Source organism: Pipistrellus kuhlii, unplaced genomic scaffold (genome assembly GCF_014108245.1).
Source record: "Pipistrellus kuhlii isolate mPipKuh1 unplaced genomic scaffold, mPipKuh1.p scaffold_m20_p_48, whole genome shotgun sequence".
NCBI lineage: Eukaryota > Metazoa > Chordata > Mammalia > Chiroptera > Vespertilionidae > Pipistrellus > Pipistrellus kuhlii.
In genome coordinates, this window is record NW_023425549.1 from 599,698 (window position 1) to 619,474 (window position 19,777).

General features: G+C 51.2%; 1 protein-coding gene across 3 annotated transcripts; it reads left to right on the forward strand.

Moving 5' to 3' along the window:
- The first annotated feature begins 5,629 nt into the window (after positions 1–5,629).
- ZNF688 (zinc finger protein 688) lies at positions 5,630–12,300 on the forward strand. Of its 3 annotated transcripts, XM_045572505.1 has the most exons (4): positions 5,653–6,224; positions 6,477–6,587; positions 7,274–7,769; positions 11,992–12,294. In XM_045572505.1, the coding sequence occupies exons 1-4, from the start codon at positions 5,840–5,842 to the stop codon at positions 12,005–12,007; spliced, it is 1,008 nt and encodes a 335-aa protein (XP_045428461.1). In that variant the 5' UTR covers positions 5,653–5,839; the 3' UTR covers positions 12,008–12,294. The 3 variants fall into 3 exon arrangements, with proteins under 3 accessions (XP_045428462.1, XP_045428461.1, XP_036268693.2); XM_045572506.1 differs by lacking the exon at positions 6,477–6,587 and having other exon boundaries at positions 5,630–6,224; positions 11,992–12,300; XM_036412800.2 differs by lacking the exon at positions 11,992–12,294 and having other exon boundaries at positions 5,777–6,224; positions 7,274–8,886.
- Positions 12,301–19,777: the final 7,477 nt, after the last annotated feature.

Genomic DNA, 19,777 nt, shown 5'->3' on the forward strand with positions numbered 1-19,777 from the left:
CAGTGGGGGGTGTGCAGGAGGCAGCTGATCGATGACTCTCTCTCATCGATGTTTCTAACTATCTCTCTCCCTTCCTCTCTGTACAAAAATCAATAAAATATATATTTTTTAAAAATCACATGATCATATAAATAGATGCAGAAAAACCTTTTTACAAAATCCAGCATTCCTTTAGGATAACTCTCAGCAAAGTGGGAACAGACCTCAACATAATAAAGGCCATAGATGACAAACCCACAGCTAACATCATACTTAATGTGAAAAAACTAGTCATTTCCCCTAAGATCAGAAACAAGACAGGGATGTCCACTTTCACCACTCGTATTCAACATAGCACTGGAAGTCCTAATCACGGCAATCAGACAAGAAGGAATAAAGGTAATCAAATTGGAAAGGAAGAAGTAAAACTTATTATTTGCAGATGACATAATTCCACCCAAACACACACACACACACACACACACACACACAAAAAACCCAGAACTGATAAATTCAGTAAAGTAAAGGATATAAAATAAATATCCAGAAATTGGTTGCATTTTAAAAAATGTTTTTATTTGTAGAGAGAGAGGAAGTAAGAGGTATAAAGTGAGAGAAGCAACATCAATGATGGAGCCATGGCACCTCCATGTAGGGATGAGGGGACAAGAAGAGATAAGCCAAAGGACTTACACACAGGGTAATGAAGGCCTGGGGACAGTATGTGCTAGGAGAGGGAAGTAAGGAGGGGGAAATGGGAGATATCTGTACTACTATCAACAATGAAAACTATATATTTAAAAAAAACACCACACATCAATGAGAGAGACACAATTAGTAGGATTTATCCAGTGTAGGCCTGGCCTTCACCAGCAAGCATGTGAACTAGCTGATAAGACAGAGAAACCAGGTTGATCAATTTGAATTACCACATTAAATTTGTCAGCAAATCTGTGGATCCTCAGTTACTTTGGAAAAATCCCTGATTATGCCTCCCAATTCAGCGTTAGTCCAGGGAACATAAGAAATTAGAGGCTTTTGCTCTAGCTGGTTTGGCTCAGTGGATGGAGCGTCGGCCCGGTCAAGGGCACGTACATTGGTTGCGGGCACATCCCTGGTGGGGAGTGTGCAGGAGGCAGCTGGCTGATGTTTCTCTCTCATCGGTGTTTCTGGCTCTCTATCTCTCTCCCTTCTTCCTCTCCGTGAAATATCAATAAAATATATTTTTTAAAAAAGTCAATAAAAATATTTTTTAAAAGTATATTTTATTGATTTTTTTTACAGAGAGGAAGGGAGAGGAATAGAGAGCCAGAAACATTGATGAAAGAGAAACATCGACCAGCTGCCTCCTGCACACCCCCCACCAGGGATGTGCCTGCAACCAAGGTACATGCCCTTGACCGGAATCAAACTTGGGACCCTTCAGTCCTCAGGCCGACACTCTATCCACTGAGCCAAACCGGTTTCAGTAATAAAAAATATTTTTAAAATATTTAAAAAAATAAAAGGCTAATATGCAAATTGATAGAACAGCAGAATGACCAGTCACTATGATGCACACTGACCACCAGGGGGCAGACACTCAGTGCAGAAACCAGGCTCATGGCTGGCAAGCACAGCAATGGCAGTGCTAAGGATCGCTGGGGGAGCAGGCTTACGCTGGCAGGCAGGCAGCCTGCCTCTGGAGGAGTCCTGGACTGCAGGAGGGCACAGGCCAGGCTGAGGGACCACCTCTCCAGTGCACAAATGTTGTGCACCAGGCCTCTAGTGTCATAATAAATGTCTGTTCCCAGAAGGTTTTTCTGTGAAGGCTAGACGGCAAGCAGTCCACATGTAGACTTCATAATGATGGCCTTCAGTGGCACCTGGAGAGGCCACTTAATAAATATCCTTTTTGGAAGAGGATTATAAACAGGTTCTGGATTGTAAGCTCTATGAAGGCTGGGACCATCACCACCCTCAATGCCTGTGTCAGAGTAGGGGCTTACTATTTTGTCTCCTCCTTTTATCTCCAGTTTTCAGGGCTTTCCTGTGTTAACCTCCAGACAGAATCTGCTTTTACTCTGGGCTCGGTTTCAGGGCCTGCTGAGACCCCTCTCTTTGAGCCTTACTCCCACGGGGTCTTATACTCAGCTATTCATGCTGCCTCCAGGGCAGGTCACGTTCTGGAACATGCTGCTAAGTTTCAAGTTTTATCCTTTTCCCTGACTTGGGATGCGGGGATGGGACTGAGGAAAGAAGGGCTGAAGAATCCAAAACACAGAGATGGAGCATGGGAGAGCCCCTCAAGGAGAGGCTGCCATTCAGCACACAGCCTGGCCTCAGTCACAGAGCTGCCTGCCCACAGCTCTGCTGGAACTCAGGTGGAGCTCCATTGAGCCGTGGCTCAAGGACACACCAACCCACAGACCACCCTACTCTTGCCTAGACTCTGGCTACAACTTCAGCCATCCCTCCCTCCAGAAGTGGTCTAGTTTGGGAAGCGGTCCTTCCTCTGTGACCAGTTCAAACCTGTTTCTCCCAGTACAGGGACCTGTTCTGGCTTAGTTCATCCACACAGGTGAAAAGCCCATCTCCTGCCCATTGCAGGCGATGCTGCTGCCAGAGGGCTTCCCTGGCCATTCACACTGGGGAGAAGCCCTCCCAACGCCCAGACTGCAAGAGTCACTTCGCTGACCCCTAGGTACTGGCCATCCACCAGCACAAGCACACAGGCAAGAAGCCCTACAGCCGTCCTGAATGCAGCTTCCGTTTTGCCTACAGGTACCTCTCTGCTGGCTCCCCACAGGTGCACACACAGGCGAGAAGCCCTACCCCTGCCCTCACTGTGGCCTCTGCTTTACCCACTCTCCTCCTCCGTCATTAGCACGTCCGCTCTACACAGCCAGCTGAGTGTGGGGAAGGCTTCAAGCGCAAGTACGGCCTGGAAGACCATCAGTGGGTCAATCCCTCTGACAAGAGCCCAAGTGGCAGCAGCCGGTAGTGGGTCTCAGAGCCAATCCTGTTTTGGGAGGCCAGGATCCTGTTAATTTCTGGTACTTTCCAGATCTACTTCAAGAGGGTTAGGTGATAGAGCTCACGAGATGATGTGTTTTCTCTGGAAAGGAAGAGGCAAGGCTATGTTTGCAGGGTAAGGAGAGGAAGTGGGCAGGTAGGGGAACAAAGCTCTGTGTGAGGAAAAGAGCAGAGGGGAGGGGCCGGGGAAGGCCCCGTGGAAGAGGAGGCTGCTCTCTGAATGACCACCGGAGGACTGAACCCGTGTTCTGAGGTTCCGGCTCCCACTTCCAAGTCCCAGTTGGGGTTACTTCACTGCAAACCATTCACCTGGCTTTTCTTTCTGGATTGTTCTCTCCCTTAGAGCATTCCAGTCTGTATCTCCCCTGTTCCTCAGTCCTGGGGTCCTATAGATGTGAAAACCTATTAAAGGAGCTGGTACCCACCCTAGAGATGCACTGGAACAGAAGGCACACTTTGGGCCTGCCCCTCCGAGGGAAGCTCACGCAAGGATTCTGCCTTTTAGTCAGGGCAAGGGAAGTACCAGGCAGGCAGACCCATGCAGTACAAGCCGTTGCTGGCACTCTGGTCTCACAGAAATACAGGTGGCCACAGAGAAAAAGGCTTCAGGCGGGGCACTCTCCTGCCCCAAGCTCACTCTGCACCCAGTGTGCAAAAGTATTAAGCATAATGAATATAAATATACATTTCCCTCAAAATATTTATGAATTAGTGATTGCAGTATTTTTTCTTCTTCACATATCAGCACGTTTCCTGGATTTTACATCTTCTCAATGTATTCTTGGGCCACAGCATCTGGAAATATATAATGCTAGGGACTTTAAAAAAAATAATTACTTGAGCCCTAGCTGGTTTGGCTCAATGGATAGAGCGTCAGTCATCCTGTGGACTGAAGAGTCCTGGGTTCGATTCCAGTCCAGGGAGCATGTCTGAGTTGCAGGCTCAATCTCCAGTAGAGGGCATGCAGGAGGCAGCCAATCAATGATTCTCATCATTGATGTTTCTCTCCCTCTCCCTTCCTCTCTGAAGTCAATAAAAATATATTTAAAAAAATAAAAAAGGAATGAAGTGTTGATTCATGCCACAACATGGCTGAACCTTGAAAACACTATGTTAAGTGAAGGAAGCCAGACACAATAGGACAAATATTGTATGAGGTATCACAACAGGCAAATTCAGTCAGAAAATGAGAAATTACCAGGGACTTGGCGAGAGGGGAATAGAAAGTGACTGCTTAATGGGTTCTGGGTTTCCTTTGTTGATGAAGAAACATTTTGAAAATTGATGGTAGTGACAGTTGCGCAATATTGTGAATACAATTAATGCCACTGAATTGTGAACATAGAAATGGTTAAAATGGGCCCTGGTTGGAGTGCCCTCCCGTACACCAAAGTGTTTGCAGGGGCCCTAGCTGGTTTGGCTTAGTGAATAGAGCCACTGCCTACGGACTGAAGGGTCTGGGATTCATTCTGGTCAAGGGCACATGCCTGGGTTATGGGCTGCAGCCCCAGTGGGGTGATGTGCAGGAGGCAGCCAATCAATGATCCCCTCTCATCATTGATGTTTCTATCTCTCTCTCTCCCTTCCTCTCTGAAATCAATTAAAAAATAAATTTTTTTTTAAAAGTTTGCAGGAAAAAAAAAGTTTGCAGGTTCAATCCCCCGTTGGGGCACCTATGGGGCAAACACAAATGTTCAGAGCAGTACTAGATAAGAGGTGGAAACCCTAATGTCTACCTCCGTCAGCAGATGGGCAGTAGGATTTAGCCATACAATGGCTTATTACTCAGCCATAAAATGGAATGAACTACCGACACATGCTAAATAAAGACAGAAGCCAGAAGGAAAGGCCACACATAGTGCATAGCTCCACTGATATGGAAAAGCAGATCTATAGGGATAGGAAGCAGATTAGTGATTGCTGTGGGCTGTGGGAGGGGAGAATGGGAGTGGCTGTTCAAAGGATAGGTAGTTGGTTTCCATGAGGGTGATGCAGTAATGACTGGTTTACATAGTAAATGTACTAAATGCCACTGAATTGTAGTTTTAAATGGCATAGTGGTTTATATGACGTGTATTTTACCACAATAAAAATTTGTGCAGAAGGAAACAGTCAGGGGTCACGTCAATGTCCTATATCTTGTTGGGGGTGACTGATGGTTAATATGGTGGTGTACGTCTGTCAAAACTTGGCCAATTTTACACTGTGCATTTTACTGTGTGTACATTGAAGTTAAAATTAATAAAAAGCTTAAAGTAAAAAAAAAAAAAAAAAAAGCTTAAAGTAGTTGCCTTTGGAGAGGGAAAGGGTACAGGGAACTGATTTTTTCATTACAAAAGCTTCTAAAAAACCATATGCATTAGTTCATTTGGAGAAAAAGAAAATATAACAATTTCTCCATTCCAATTAGAACCTCAGCAAATATTCCTTCGCCCGCAGCTCAGTCGGGGCGGAGGGACAGCGCACGGAGTGGGGCCCCGCAGCCTCGGACCCGGCTCCTTCCTACCCCGTGGCCCCGCGTCCGGCCGGGGCGGGAGCGGCTTCCCGCGGGGCTGGCACCGGCCCCGCCGCCGGGAGAACGTCGGGCTCAGCACCACGGGCTCCACAAACGCCCGTCCCAACCGGCTCCAGAGCCAGGCCGGCGGGGCGCAGGGCGCCTACCCAACGGCCGCCCGCCCGGGCCGCGGCGCCGCCGCCTCCTGCGCGCGAGCCAATCCCCGCCCGGCCCGTTCATCTTTCTTGAAGGCAAGAAGGCTCCCCCACGACTCCCCTCCGCCCGCCTCCCCCCTAGAGCGGCCATTTTGTTTGAGGGCAAGCGGCCGGGCGGCCGGGAGGCGGCGGCGCCATGTTGGCTGCGGCCGGAGCCAGGATGTGGCCCTGTGTGGGGACGGCGCCTTCCGGGTCACCCGGGTGCCTGTGGCCACGCGGCCGCGAAGTGAATAAACACCGAGGGGCCGGGGGGCCCCTGCCCGAGCCCCTGAGTCCCCCGCAGCCCGTCCCCGCGTCCCCGCTACCCCCGGGCCCGGGAGAGCTCATGGCGCCGCCCCCGGCCCCGCTGCCGGCGCGGACCGCGGGGGCCGCCCGGCCCGGCCGCCAGGAGCCGGGCCCCGTGACCTTCGCGGACGTGGCCGTGTACTTCTCCCCGGAGGAGTGGCGGAGCCTGCGGCCCGCGCAGAGGGCCCTGTACCGGGACGTGATGCGGGAGACCTACGGCCACCTGGGCGCGCTCGGTGAGCCGGGTCGGAGCCCCCTTCGCCGGGGTTCCCGGAGGATAGAGGGGCTCCGAGGTCTGTGAGCCCTGACCGCGCACCGTCCCCCCAACACCCTCCCCCCATGCCCAGGCCGCCGCGCCCCCCGCGTCCGCTCCCCGCGGGGGAGCCGGAGGCCGGGCCAAGTGGGGCCGGTCCTGAGGGCGCGCCCTCGCCGGGCGGGGCTGCCGTCCTCCCCGCAGCCTCTCAGCTGCCCGTGACCTTCTCTCTCAGGCTTCCCCGGCCCCAAACCAGACCTCATCTCTTGGATGGAGCGGGGCAGTGAGGCTTGGAGCCCGGCCGCCCAGGACCCCGAGGGGGCAAGCGTAGGAGGCGCCCTGCGAGGTGAGGGGCCCCCAGGTCTCCCCACCGGCACTGCTGTCACCTTCAGACCCCCCTCCCCTCCCAGCACCCCTGCGGGAACAAGGAGGCACGTGTGCGTAACAGGGAAGGAGGCAGACCAGGCACAAAGTTTTCACAACTCGAGAGTCATCGTGTAGAGACCAGAGTAGAGAACTCAGGAGCCCAAATCCAACACTCAGGTTTCCAGGGCCTGGTGGTAGAAACACCAGCCAGGCCCCCTTTTTAGGAACTAAAATCCCCTAAGAATAGGTGTGACTTCAGATCCGCCTTTCACGTTCCTCCAGCAAAGCGAAGTGGTACCTGAGGACCTGCCAGGCCCACAGCCTGGCTCCCCTCCCCACCCCCGCAGAGCGGGCCGTCTGAGGCGGAGAGGAACCTCCCAGCCTGAGCTCGCCGCGCGCCCGCTGGTGTGCCCGCCCGCAGCCCGCAGCGCGCACAGGAGTCACCGTGACTCACTTGTGACACGCGAGGAGCCGAGGCCTGAGGGATGTGGACGTGTTCACTGTCCTTCAGACCTGCGTGTGGACCACCGCGTAGAGTTTCTCTGGCACGTCTGTCTTTAAGCGAAAGCACCCTACAGCCCGAGACTGTTTTTGGATGTTTTAGAGAGAGGGAGACTAAGCAAATGTGTTTGAAAATGTATCTTCACTTTGATTCTTATTTCGCAGGAAGCGCCCCAGACGAGGAGGAGGAGGAGCCCGAAGCGGGGCCAGGAGCCCAGGGACCTCGGAGGACTCCCGGGAAGGACTGGCCCGCGGAGCTGGTGAAACTCAACCCCGACGGGGCCCTGGGCAAGGCCTCGGCCAGGGCCCTGAAAGCGGCCTGGGACCCGCGCGCGGGGCCGCCCCCGGGGCCTGGCAGGGGCTCGGCCCGCCAGCGGCGCCACGCGTGTGCGGACTGCGGCCGCCGCTTCACCTACCCGTCGCTGCTGGTCAGCCACCAGCGCATGCACTCGGACGAGCGGCCCTTCCCCTGCCCCGAGTGCGGCATGCGCTTCAAGAGGAAGTTTGCGGTGAACGCGCACCAGTGGACCCACCGCTCCTGCTCCGGGGGCCGGCGCGGCCGGAGGCCGGGCATCCGGGCCGTGCCTCAGGCCCCGGTCCGCGATGACCGGGACCCGCCCGTGCTGTTCCGGCACTACCCCGACATCTTCGAGGAGTGCGGGTGAGTGGCTCCCGCGTGTGGGGTCGAGCCTGACCTTGGCGAAAAGGACCGACTGGGCCCTGACGCCTACATCAGGGGCTTGGGAACCCAGATTCACTCCTTGGGCTTCCCTCCAGGATCCCTCAGGTTTTCACACATGTAAAAAGGAAAGTGCCTGTAAAGATTCAACTAGGCTCAACTTGACACTCCTCTCCCCAGTTTTTCTAAAAAGTGTGCGAGACGCTAGACTTTTCTCAGTGCTGTTTCAGTAGCAGGTGCAACCAAGACCTTTGCTGTCTCAAAAGCACCCCCTGCTGCTTATCTGCCTGAGAGGTAAAGGCTGGGACTGAGGCCTGGGAGAGGGCCCCGAGGCCGGGGCCAGGCCCGGCTAGCTGAGCCACGGGGAGCCGGGAGCGGGAGTGGGTGGACAGCACCGAGCGGGTCTCTGCACAGGCACAGCTGGTAAGTCTCGCCCTCCCAGCCTCACTCCCTCATCTGTAAAATGAGGATTATTAATGTCTACCTCAAGGGAAAGGGTTACTGTGAAGACTGAAATTTAAACAGTATAGTATGTATGACATAGTAAATGTGCAATAAATGTGTTGAAAGAGTGAATTATGGAGATTTTACACCCAGAAAGGCTAAGGAGGCAGGACATGAATATCAATAGCCATGTTTTGCAGATGAGTAAACTGAGGCTCAGAGATTAAGTGATTTTTTTCAACATTTCATTGCTTTAAGACAGCAAAGCTGGAAACTGACACTACCACTTTCTCTGAGCTGCTTAATGGGTTCTGGGTTTACTTTTTAGTGAACACAGGTCCCGCTCAGGTAAGAGCTGAGATCTGGGCAGGAAGCCAGCAGGACAGCAAACAGCAACTACAGGAAAGGTTTTTTGGCCATGGCCAGCTAGCTCAGCTGGTTAGAGTTGTGGTTGGCAAATTCCTTAGTCAACAGAGCAAGCCGCAGTTTGCCAACCACGGGGTTGGAGCATCATTCTAATATGCCAAGGTTGTGGGTTCTATTCCCGGCCAGGCCACAAACCAGAATCAACCAGAAATACATGGATAGGTGGAACAATGGGTGGATGTTTCTCTCAATGTATCTTGTCCTTTCTCTATCAATAAATTAATTTTTTATAAAAAGGTATCTTTGTCCTTACTTCCCAGCCAGAGAGTGGCCGCCCCTTGGAGAGGTAGCTCCTCAGGACGCAGGGCCCATCCCTGCCTGTCTGGGAGAATCTCACAGGAAAAAAGAGCCTGCCAAAGCCCGGGACTTTCTTTTTTTAAAAATATATTTTATTGATTTTTTACAGAGAGGAAGGGAGAGAGAGAGAGCTAGACACGTTGATAAGAGAGAAACATCGACCAGCTGCCTCTTGCACACCCCCTACTGGGGATGTGCCCACAACCAAAGTACTGGAACCGAACCTGGGACCTTTCAGTCCACAGACCGACTCTTTACCACTGAGCCAAACCGGTTTCAGCCAAAGCGCGGGACTTTCACTCAGAAAGGTGCAGCCAGCACGCAGTGACCTGCTGGAGACAGCTGGGTGATAGGGAATCCCAGGCTGAGGAAGGCTACTCCATGCTGTCATTCACAAGCCACACCTGAGGCCTCTGGGTTTTTGTGCCGGGCTCCAGGAACAGGCTGACCCAGAAAAGAGTGACCTGATTGAGGCTGTGGTGAAAGCTGTGCCAGAGGCCCCACCTAACTGTCCTGGTTGGCCATGACCCAGGAACTGGAGAAGGAGAGGGCTGTGCTTCCATAGCACCAGGTGGTGATCCCATAGCACCGGGTGGTGATCCCATAGCACTGGGTGGTGATCCCAGGGCACCGGGTGGTGATCCCATGGCACCGGGTGGTGATCCTATAGCACCAGGTGGTGATCCCATGGCACCGGGTGATGATCCCATAGCAACAGGTGGTGATCCCATAGCACCGGGTGGTGATCCCATAGCACCGGGTGGTGATCCCATAGCACCAGGGGGTGATCCCATAGCACCGGGTATGATCCCATAGCACCAGGGGGTAATCCCTTAGCACCGGGTGGTGATCCCATGCACCGGGTGGTGATCCCATGCACCGGGTGATGATCCCATGGCACCGGATGATGATCCCAGGGCACCAGGTGGTGATCCCACGGCACCAGGTGATGATCCCATGGCACCGGGTGGTGATCCCATAGCACCGGTGGTGATTCTATAGCACCAGGGGGTGATCCTATAGCACCGGGTGGTGATCCCATGGCACCAGGGGGTGATCCCATAGCACCGGTGGTGATTCTATAGCACCAGGGGGTGATCCCATAGCACCGGGTGGTGATCCCATGGCACCAGGGGGTGATCCCATAGCACCGGTGGTGATTCTATAGCACCAGGGGGTGATGCTATAGCACCGGGTGGTGATCCCATGGCACCAGGGGGTGATCCCATAGCACCGGTGGTGATTCTATAGCACCAGGGGGTGATCACGCAGCACCGGGTGGTGATTGCTGTATGGGGAGATTTTCAGGCAAAGCAGCAGCAAGGAGCCTTGTTTCCTGGAAAGGCTATAAACGGACACAGTGTGGAATAAAGGGAAGAGCCTGGTCTCTGAGCAGACTGTCCAGGCACAGATCCTGACTCACTTGCTTTTTAGCTGTGTCGTCTCAGGCAAGTTACCTCTTCCCAAGTCACCTCTCCGTGCCTTAGTTTCTTCATCTATAAAACCTACCTCATAAAATTGCTGTAGGATTAAGTAAGATAATGTAGAAGATTACCTTGCATATTAGCATTTAATAAACACCGGTTTTTATTACTCTAATCAATACAAAATCGTGTGTGAAGAGGACCAAGAGGAGGCTGGGCAGGTCTTCTCCAGGAAGGTTTCCTGGAGGAGGAGGTGTAAGTTAGCCTTGAAGGATGAGAAGGATGAGAAAGATTCCGGCCAGGATAGATGTGGGTAAGGAACAGTAGTATGACTGAAACACAAACAACTAGGTATGGTTCTGGCCGGCAGGCTCGGTTGGAGTGTTGCACTCATACACCAAAGGTGGAAGGTTTGATTCCCAGTCGGGGCACATACCCAGGTTGCAGGTTCTATCCCCAGTCAGGGTGGATCCGGGAGACAACAATAGATATCTCCCCCCCCACCCCACTTCCTCTCTCTAAAACCAAATTTTATAAAATGTTCATCCAAGGATAATTTTTTCCCCATTGATTTTTTTAGAGAGTTTTTTTTTAGAGAGAATGGAGGGGAGACAGGAGGTGTTGAGAGAGAGACACACCAACTGGTTGCCTCCTATTCACACACTGATCAGGACCAGCAATCAAGCCTGCAACCAGATATGTGTCCCTGATTGGGAATTGAACCCAAGACCCTTTGGAATGTAGGTCAATGTTCTAACCACTGAGCAACCAGTCAGGGCTCAAAACCAATTAAAAAGAAAAGAAGTAGCCGAAACCGGTTTGGCTCAGTGGATAGAGCGTCGGTCTGTGGACTGAAGGGTCCCGGGTTTGATTCCGGTCAAGGGCACGTACATTGGTTGCGGGCATATCCCCAGTGGGGGTTGTGCAGGAGGCGGCTGGTCAATGTTTCTAGCTCTATCCCTCCCTGTAAAAAAATCAATAAAATATATTAAAAAAAAAAAAAGAAAAAGAAAAAGAAAAAGAAAGAAAGAAAAGTAGATGATGAATAACGGAAGATGCAGCAGTGAGGGGGATGCCAAGCTGGAAGAGCCAACAGATCCCAGCAGAGGAGCCTAAGGATTATCCGGAGGAGCCAGGGAAAGTTCTTAGCAGAGGCAGGGTTGTTTAGTAGGTACTTTGGCCCTGTCTGGTGTGGCTTGTCATCCGTGGTTGGGCGTCATCAGTGCACCAAAGATGCTGGTTCAATTCCTGGCCAGGGCACATGCTCAGATTATGGGCTTAATAGGGGTGTGCAGGAGGCAGCCAATTGATGTTCTGCTTGCACATTGATGTTTCTCTTTCTCCTTCTCTCTATCTCTAAAAATCAATAAAGAAAAAAAAAATTTTAAATATATTTTTTATTGATTTTTTACAGAGAGGAAAGGAGAAAGATAGCTAGAAACGTCGATGAGAGAGAAACATCGACCAGCAGCCTCTTGTACACCCCCCAACAGGGGATGTGCCCGCAACCAATGTACATGCCCCTGATCGGAATCGAACCTGGGATCTTTCAGTCCTCAGACCAACACTCTACCACTGAGCCAAACCGGTTTCCGCAAAAAATTTTTTTAAAGATGGCTTTGTAAATAGTGTAAAGTGTGACCTGTAGGAGGAGACCAGTTACTAAAGACCTGTCGGATATCTGCTCCCAGAGCTGATCAGGAGCTGGGACCAAGCTAAAGAGCAAGAAAATCTTGCTTCCTGACCTTGGAATTGGGAAGAAAGATACTCATGAGAGGTTTCTGCCATAGTATCTTATCTGCATGGCTCAGTGACTGCCAATATGAGCTGTGAACAAGCAAGTCCCAGAGGTTTCAAGCAGATAGCTGGGCAAGGGAGCCTGACTGCTGGGCAAGGGGCAGTCAGGAGTGGGAGGGTGTGAAGGCCCAGGGGTGACCGTACTGGGGAGGGGTGGGCCAAAGAGAAGGTGGAGCTGGAGAGGCGGGGGGAGCAGCACCAGGCACAGTGTGTCCAGCACAGCCCTGCCAGCCGCGGTCAGCATGAAGCACAGGATGAGTGCCGTCTGCTTTCTCATTTATCTCTTTAACAGGATTCTAGTAAGTATTTACCAGGTACTAGGAACTCATTGTGTGTCAGGATATAGCGGGGAAAACTGATACAGGAATCCTCTTAGAACTTGCCTCTGAGTGGTGGGAAGGGGGGAGACTAGTGATAAGCCAGTATATAAATAAGACAAGGCGCTGTACTGCAAATAAGCACTACAAAGGAACTAAAGCATGTGCTGAAGGTGCCTGTTGCAGATGGATACTCAGGCTGGTCGTGGTAAGGATGAAACATTAAAAAAAAAAAATTTATTGGATTTTTTTTAGAGAGATGGCTTTGTAAATAGTGTAAAGTGTGACCTGTAGGAGGAGACCAGTTTCCCCAAAAATAAAAGTGTCTTATATTAATTTTTTCTCCCAAAGTTGCCCTAGGTCTTATTTTCAAGGGATGCCTTATCTTTCCATGCGCTAGGTCTTATTTTCGGAGGATGTCTTATTTTTGGGGAAACACGGTATGTGAGAGCTATCACATCAATCATCCGCCTCCTGCACGGCCCCCACCTCCTGCATTCCCCCATTTGTGATCAGGGAATTGAATGGCAACCCTTCAGGGCAAAGGATGACGCCCAACCAACTGACCACACCGGGGAAGGGTACAGGTCACAGCTGTTGCGTGCCATGATGCAGTTTGGACTTACTTCTAAATATATTGGGAGGTCAGTGGGTTTTTCTTTGCAGTAAAATATGCACAACAGAATTTACCATTGGAAAAAAAATTAAATGTTTTTATTGATTTTAGAGGGGAAGAGAGAAATATAGATGTGAGCCACATCAATTGGTTGCCTCCCACAAATGTCCAATCAGGGCTGAGGAATCTGTCCTGCAACCCAGGTAAGTAGCCTTGACTGGAAATCGAACCCGAAACTCTTTGGTGCACAGGCCAACGCTCTAACTACTTAGCAACACTGGCCAGGGCCTGAATGACATTTTTTCCCCATGACATGACCCCTAAACATAAGCCTCATATTTACTTTTCAATACTTACAATATCTAGCCCATCATTTAAAATGTTTCTCGCCCTAACCGGTTTGGCTCAGTGGATAGAGCGTTGGCCTACGGACTGAAAGGTCCCGGGTTCGATTCCAGTCAAGGGCATGTTCTTTGGTTGCAGGCACATCCCCAGTGGGGGGGTGTGTGGGAGGCGGCTGATCGATGTTTCTCTCTCATCTTCTCTCTCATTGATGTTTCTAACTCTCCTATCCCACTCTCTTTCTCTCTGTAAAAAATCAATAAAATATATTTATAAAATAAATAAGTAAAAATGTTTCTCTTTACATTTACATGATAATACAGAATTGTTTGCGTGTGATCAGAAGAAGCTCTTCTGACCTCCTAGGTCCCAGCTTCTTACACTGCCCACATTACAACTGCATCTTGGTCTAAAACCTCACCTCCCTTTGGTTGCTGAGATGGTGCCTTCAATCATTTTGGCAGTACAGCATTGGTTCTGGATTGGAGGCCTAGGGCAGGTCATCCCTCCAAGCCTCAGCCTCCTGATCCAGAAAGGAACTGTCTCTGAAGTGTGAGGATCCATTGAGTTAACAAGCAAAAGCACTTACTGGTAGAGCAGAGGCTGGCAAAGAGTAAGTGATCATTCAAGCTAATCGAAGATTTTTAGTCTTTGTCGTAGAAGCAGCTGCAGCTCTTGCATAGTCTGCCGTTATTCTGTTAGGAGAGCTTGGAACTGGGAAATTAGGGCACATTTAAATGAAGCATTAGAACTCATCTAATTTTCTATGCAGTCATAATTGAATAAAGGATCCAGTTCACTTTCACAAGGTCAGCAGGGGTCAGTAAATTCAAACTATTCATGTTGCTTTTCTGAAACAGGCTGCGGAGGCAGGAGGAGGTGGAAAAGGCTGGCATTTAGGAGTCTGAAGACCCTGAGTCACATGGGCTGCCTGACTGGGTAACAAATGGGCCTAAGTTTTCTCTTCTGCGAAATAACTGAACGCTAAGGCAGCGAGGCTTTTGGCTCAGTGTCCTCAGTTAAAGATACAGTAAATGTTGGAAATACAGTACCAGATATAGAGAATAGAGTGACCCATACATGCATACAGAGACAAACACCATCTCTGGGGGATATTTAGGAAACTATTAAGGGGAATAGGGTGGGAGGAGAGAATGTTATTCTATACCTTGTAAATGAGAAAACAAAATTGAGAAATGGTTTGCAAAAAAATGTTTTATTAAGGTCATGGAGTGGGCCTTCTGGCCGGGATTAGGAAGTGAATGCTGGCCCCGTGGCCCCCTCTGCTAGACCCCTCCGGGCGCTCCCGCCCCCAAGCCTCACCTTTCACCCCCTCCGCGCCCCCAGGGAAGTCGAAGTGGCCTCGGCCATCTTAACTGTGGGCAAGGGCGCCCCCAAGGCCGCTGGCCCAACGGCGAGAGGAGAAACTCGAGGGGTTAACAAATCAGGTCACCAACATCAGACCCACACTACAGCTGTCCAACGCCCTCCTCTAAAGCACATGTGTCAAACACAAGGCCCGCGGGCCAAATCCATCCCCCAGGCCTTGCAATGTGGCCCGCACCGCGCTGTCATCACTGCACTCCGCTGCGTTTCCATCACAATGACAGTTTATGACTGTTCAGTAAACCATTCGGCCCGCGATTTAGGCTGGATTTTAGATTTTGGCCCCTTCTCTGATTGAGTTCGACACCCCTACTCTAAAGATAGAGACGCCGGAGAGCCGCCATCTTTTCTGAGGGCGCCTTCCTTCTCTCGTCCTGGGATCACCGAGTCGACATAACCCGCTCTCGGCGTCCTAGAGCGGCCCCACCGGCGCTGGTTCCGGCCTCTGAGGTCCCCGGAGGCCGCCAACCCCGGGCACCCTCCGCGATGGGGCCGGGCGGGCTCTGGGTGCCTGCTCCCGGCTTCCCGCCGAGGCGCCCCCAACGCCCTGATGGAAAGCAGATGAGGGGGAAGGCTGTCGGCTTCGTGTCCGTGTCCGTGTGTTCCTTCCCCGGAGGGGGTTATCCGCTGCCCGCCAAGAGGGCCCCGGGCCGCACGCGGTGCGCAGACCTAACGCCGCCGGGGCGCGCTCCTGGAGGCCGGCCATCCCTGACCTCTGAAAAGGGAAGGGGCAGGTGGATGGGAAGGAACTGACGCCCCACTCCCCCCACTCCTGCCCCAGGAGGCTCCGTTTCCTGTTATGCCCGCCGATCACCCTAACCTGGAATTGATAACTGAGTCTTCCCTGGCCACTCCTCCAGGGGCTCTCAGGCCTTCCTGCGGACAGGCCAGAACCGGTGCCACAACACGAAGGCCCCGGCACGCCAACCTCCAGTTCAAACCAGAGCTCGCTCTCCCTACAGCCAAGCCATCCCATTTGGCTCCAGGTAAATGGGATCTTTGGCTTTTGTACACGCCTCCAGCTAGTGAGCCTGTGCTCTTGCTGTTCTGCACTGTATACACCTCCTTCAGTGTATACAGTGCAGAACAGCAAGTGCCCTTCTCAATGCTGTCTTCAAGAAATTCCTCTTCTGCCCCATGCAGAAAAGCTCAGAACCGCGGCTCTGTGTCTGTGTAGATCTGAGCACAGTCTGCAGAGCTCACACCTTAGTGTAAATTTATTTAGTGTGAATTTAGAGCAGGAAGTTATCCTGGTTCACCAATACCTCCAACACCTAGAATATCTTGATGCCTGAGGAATGCATAGGTAGTATTAAGAAATGTATTGTTTTTTGTTTTTGTTTTTTAGTGGTTTAGTTTCTTCCCCTGGATTCCCAGACCCCAAACCAGCCCTCCTGGAGAAAGCAGGAGAGCCGGTGGGGTGCAGATGCTCCTGGGGAGGAGGGAGGAAGTCTGAGAAAGATGGAGAGGTGAGAAGTGGGGGCAATGTTCCAGTTCCAGCTAAAAGGAAAATGTTTTATTGAGCAAGAAACATCATCTACATGTTCCTTACTAATTTTTCTTGACCTGAATTTATGACACCTATTGGAGATTGAAATCTTTATTTATTTATTTTTTTATTTTACTAATCCTCACCTGAGGATATTTTTCATTGATTTTTAGAGAGAGTGGAATGAAGGGGGGAGAGAGACAGAGAGAAACATCAATATAAGAGAGACACATTGATTGGTTGCCTCCCAAATGTGCCCTGAGTGCCAGGGATCAAGCCTGCAACCAAGGTAAATGCCCTTGACCAGAATCAAACCCTTGGGCTGAGACCTTTCAGCCCAAGGGCCAATGCTCTATCCACTGAGCAAAACTGGCCAGGTCAAGACTGAAACCTAAACCTTCTCTTTCTCAGTTGACTGAGACGTCCTGTGGTCCCATGATCAGGTCACAATGAATGAATCGCAGTCTCCAGCTCAGCGGCAGTGTGTGAATTCAAGTTGAAGCTGGAGGCAGCTCAGCTTTCTGTCTCCAGGTCCCTGGGCCCTGTAGTTGAGGGTGTCCACTTTGGTTGATCCTGAGGTGGGTGGGACTGTCCCTGACTCATGAGCCCTGCAGTTAGCCATCACAGTTTAGGGAGAGCTTTCAGGGGTGAGGCCCCCAGCTGAAGGCTTCTGCCACTGGGAAGCTTGGTTCTGGCACTTGCATGTGAGTAGACCTCGCACAATTAACAGGGAGAGTTTTTGTTGTTGTTTTTTTTTTAACAAGTTTGTGATGATGCATTGGAAGCAAAGACATTCATGCAGATGACTTATCCTGTGTGCTTTACACCTTGAGTTTTTTTTTTTTTTAATATATATTTTATTGATCTTTTACAGAGAGGAAGGGAGAGAGAGAGTTAGAAACATCAATGAGAGAGTCATCGATCAGCTGCCTCCTGCACGTCTCCCACTAGGGACGTGCCCACAACCAAGGTACATACCCCTGACTGGAATCGAACCCGGGACCCTTCTGTCTGCAGGCCGACCCTCTATCCACTGAGCCAAACCGGTTTCAGCAACAGGGCAAGTTTTGAATCTGCTGTTTCACAGCAGCCACTCAGGAAAACAATACATTTAGAAAGGGCAAGCAGTGTGCAAGAGGCAGCTGATCATGATTCTCTCTCATCGATGTTTCTAACTCTCAAAAATATGCTGAAAGATTCCAATTAAAAAAAAAATAGGGGGGGGGGCAAAGAGAAGGAGTCTATTCAGGAGTTGTCATGAGCCCCCTGGGACCAGAGACACTGAGCTGCCTCTGAGCCTCTCCTCTCATCTGTGCCCAGCCTCAGCCTCCGGCACTAACGCAGTGCTCCCCTCCCTGCCCCGAATGCAGTCATGCTTGGCCATCATCTTTAGCCTGGTCCACAGCACTCTCTGGAGAGGGACCCTGTGGGAACCCTAACCAGAATATGCCAGATGATCAAGGCCCATTTGCCATATGCATGCGTGCAGGGAAGGTGTAACTGGTTATGTTAATGTAGCATCTGTGTCACTAGTGGCATGAGGCCTTTTCTGTTTGAGCATGTGTATAAGTTGCCACTGACCAACCAGGGGGGCGGGACCGCTTTGTGTGGCTACTCTGAAGAACTACCTTGATGGCTCCTGTAGGAGCAATGCTACTTGGTCTACAATAAAGTCTCTCCCATGTGCCCACGCCTTCTCATGTCTCCGTGTAATACCTTGCCCAGAGAAGCTTGATGTAGTCAAGCAGGATCAAGGAGCTGGTGCTCCCACAGACCCTTTGCAGCTAGCATGGCACCTGCCTTTGCCTCAGGTAGTACCTCTCCTCTACCTGTTGATTCACACAGGCAGGTGGCCCTACTCCTGTCCCACTATAGGAGGTACCTCTTCAGCAAGAGGCCTGCCAGCCTGGTGCCATCGGCCCAGGGGCCAAACCAAGGGTTCAAGCCCTGCCCTAGCTTGTTCCCAGGGAGACCCAGACAGTGAGTGGCTAGGACTACCCAGTGGCTAGGACTACCCAGAGCTGTTCCAGGCCTGTGTGTCATGGGCACCATGGCAAGGGGTGGACACTGACAGGTGACAAAATGCTGTTGCTCTTAATGGAAACATTCTGTTTTCGGATCCCGAGAGGCCGAGGGCTGAGGCTGAGTCCTGGGCAACTATGAGCCCTTCCCCTTTCCAGGCTTGTTGTCTCCTCCTTTCCCCTTTCTGCCATAATCAAGCCTTTCCCTTCAAGCTCTCCTGATGGTGGGGAGAAGCATCCACCAGATACACCGTGTCAGGCAGAAGCCTCAGGAAGGCCTTTGGAAATGTTGGCAGCGAAACAGTGCCAGGAGATAGACTTCAGTTCAGCAACCTCAGTACATGAGTTCTGGCTAAGAATTAAGAGCTAAGACTCAAACTTCAAAAGAAAGTTTAGCACAGCCAGTGTAGCTTAGTGGTCGAGCGTTGACCTATGAACCACAAGGTCCTGATTCCATCCTTGGTCAAGGGCACATGCCCGGGTTGTGGGCTCAATCCCCAGTGTGGGGCATGCAGGAGACAGCCAATCAATGATTCTCATCATTGATGTTTCTATCTCTACCTCTCCCTCTGCCTTCCTCTCTGAAATTAATTAAAAAAATTTTTTTTAAAAAAAGAGAATGTTTATTTAGAAAGTCAGAGGTAGAAGAAGTGAGCCATAGAAGAAATGGGCTCAGGAAACGAGCTACAGAACCAAAAGAAGGGCCCCTGGAGCTTGGGAGGGAGGGAGTGAGAGAGACTGAGACTTGCCTTGAGAGATGGGAGAGAGAGGAAAGGCTTGAGCAGGCCCTGGAAAAGAGAGAGCACACTGCCCTAACGGGTTTGGCTCAGTGGACAGAGCGTCAGCCTGAGGACTGAAAGGTCCCAGATTTGAATCCAGAAAGGTCCCAGATTCGATTACAGTCAAGGTTGTGGGCACATCCCCAGAAGGGGGGGGGGGGGGGGGGGGGAGGGTGCAGGAGGCAGCTGATCGATGTTTCTCTCCCATTGATGTTTCTAACTCTCTATCTCTCTGCAAAAAATCAATAAAATATATTTTTTTAAAAGAGAGAGAGCACATTCTAGGTCCCTGTCTTAAGAGCTTTTATCCTTTTATTTCGGGGTTCCAGGGGAGGATCCAATAGAACATTCATCAGCTTTCCTGATGTGTCCCTCAGAGTGGTAGTCTCTACTGATTGGTTGGCTCCAGGGTCATTAGTCAAGACAGCTGGTCCAGAAGCCAACAATGGCAGTCACTGATTTTGCTGCTCCGCTGGGCACAGCTGAGGCCTTGATGCCATGCCCAGGGTTAATGCTGAAGGGAGTGGTCCTGCAAGGGCTTGCAGTTTTGCCGGTTTCTCCTCCTCATGACCCTGTGCCCCGGGCCTCCGGTTCCTACTGATACCTGTCTGGTACCCACTACAGACGGAGGCAAGCAGAAAAAGCCAAACCT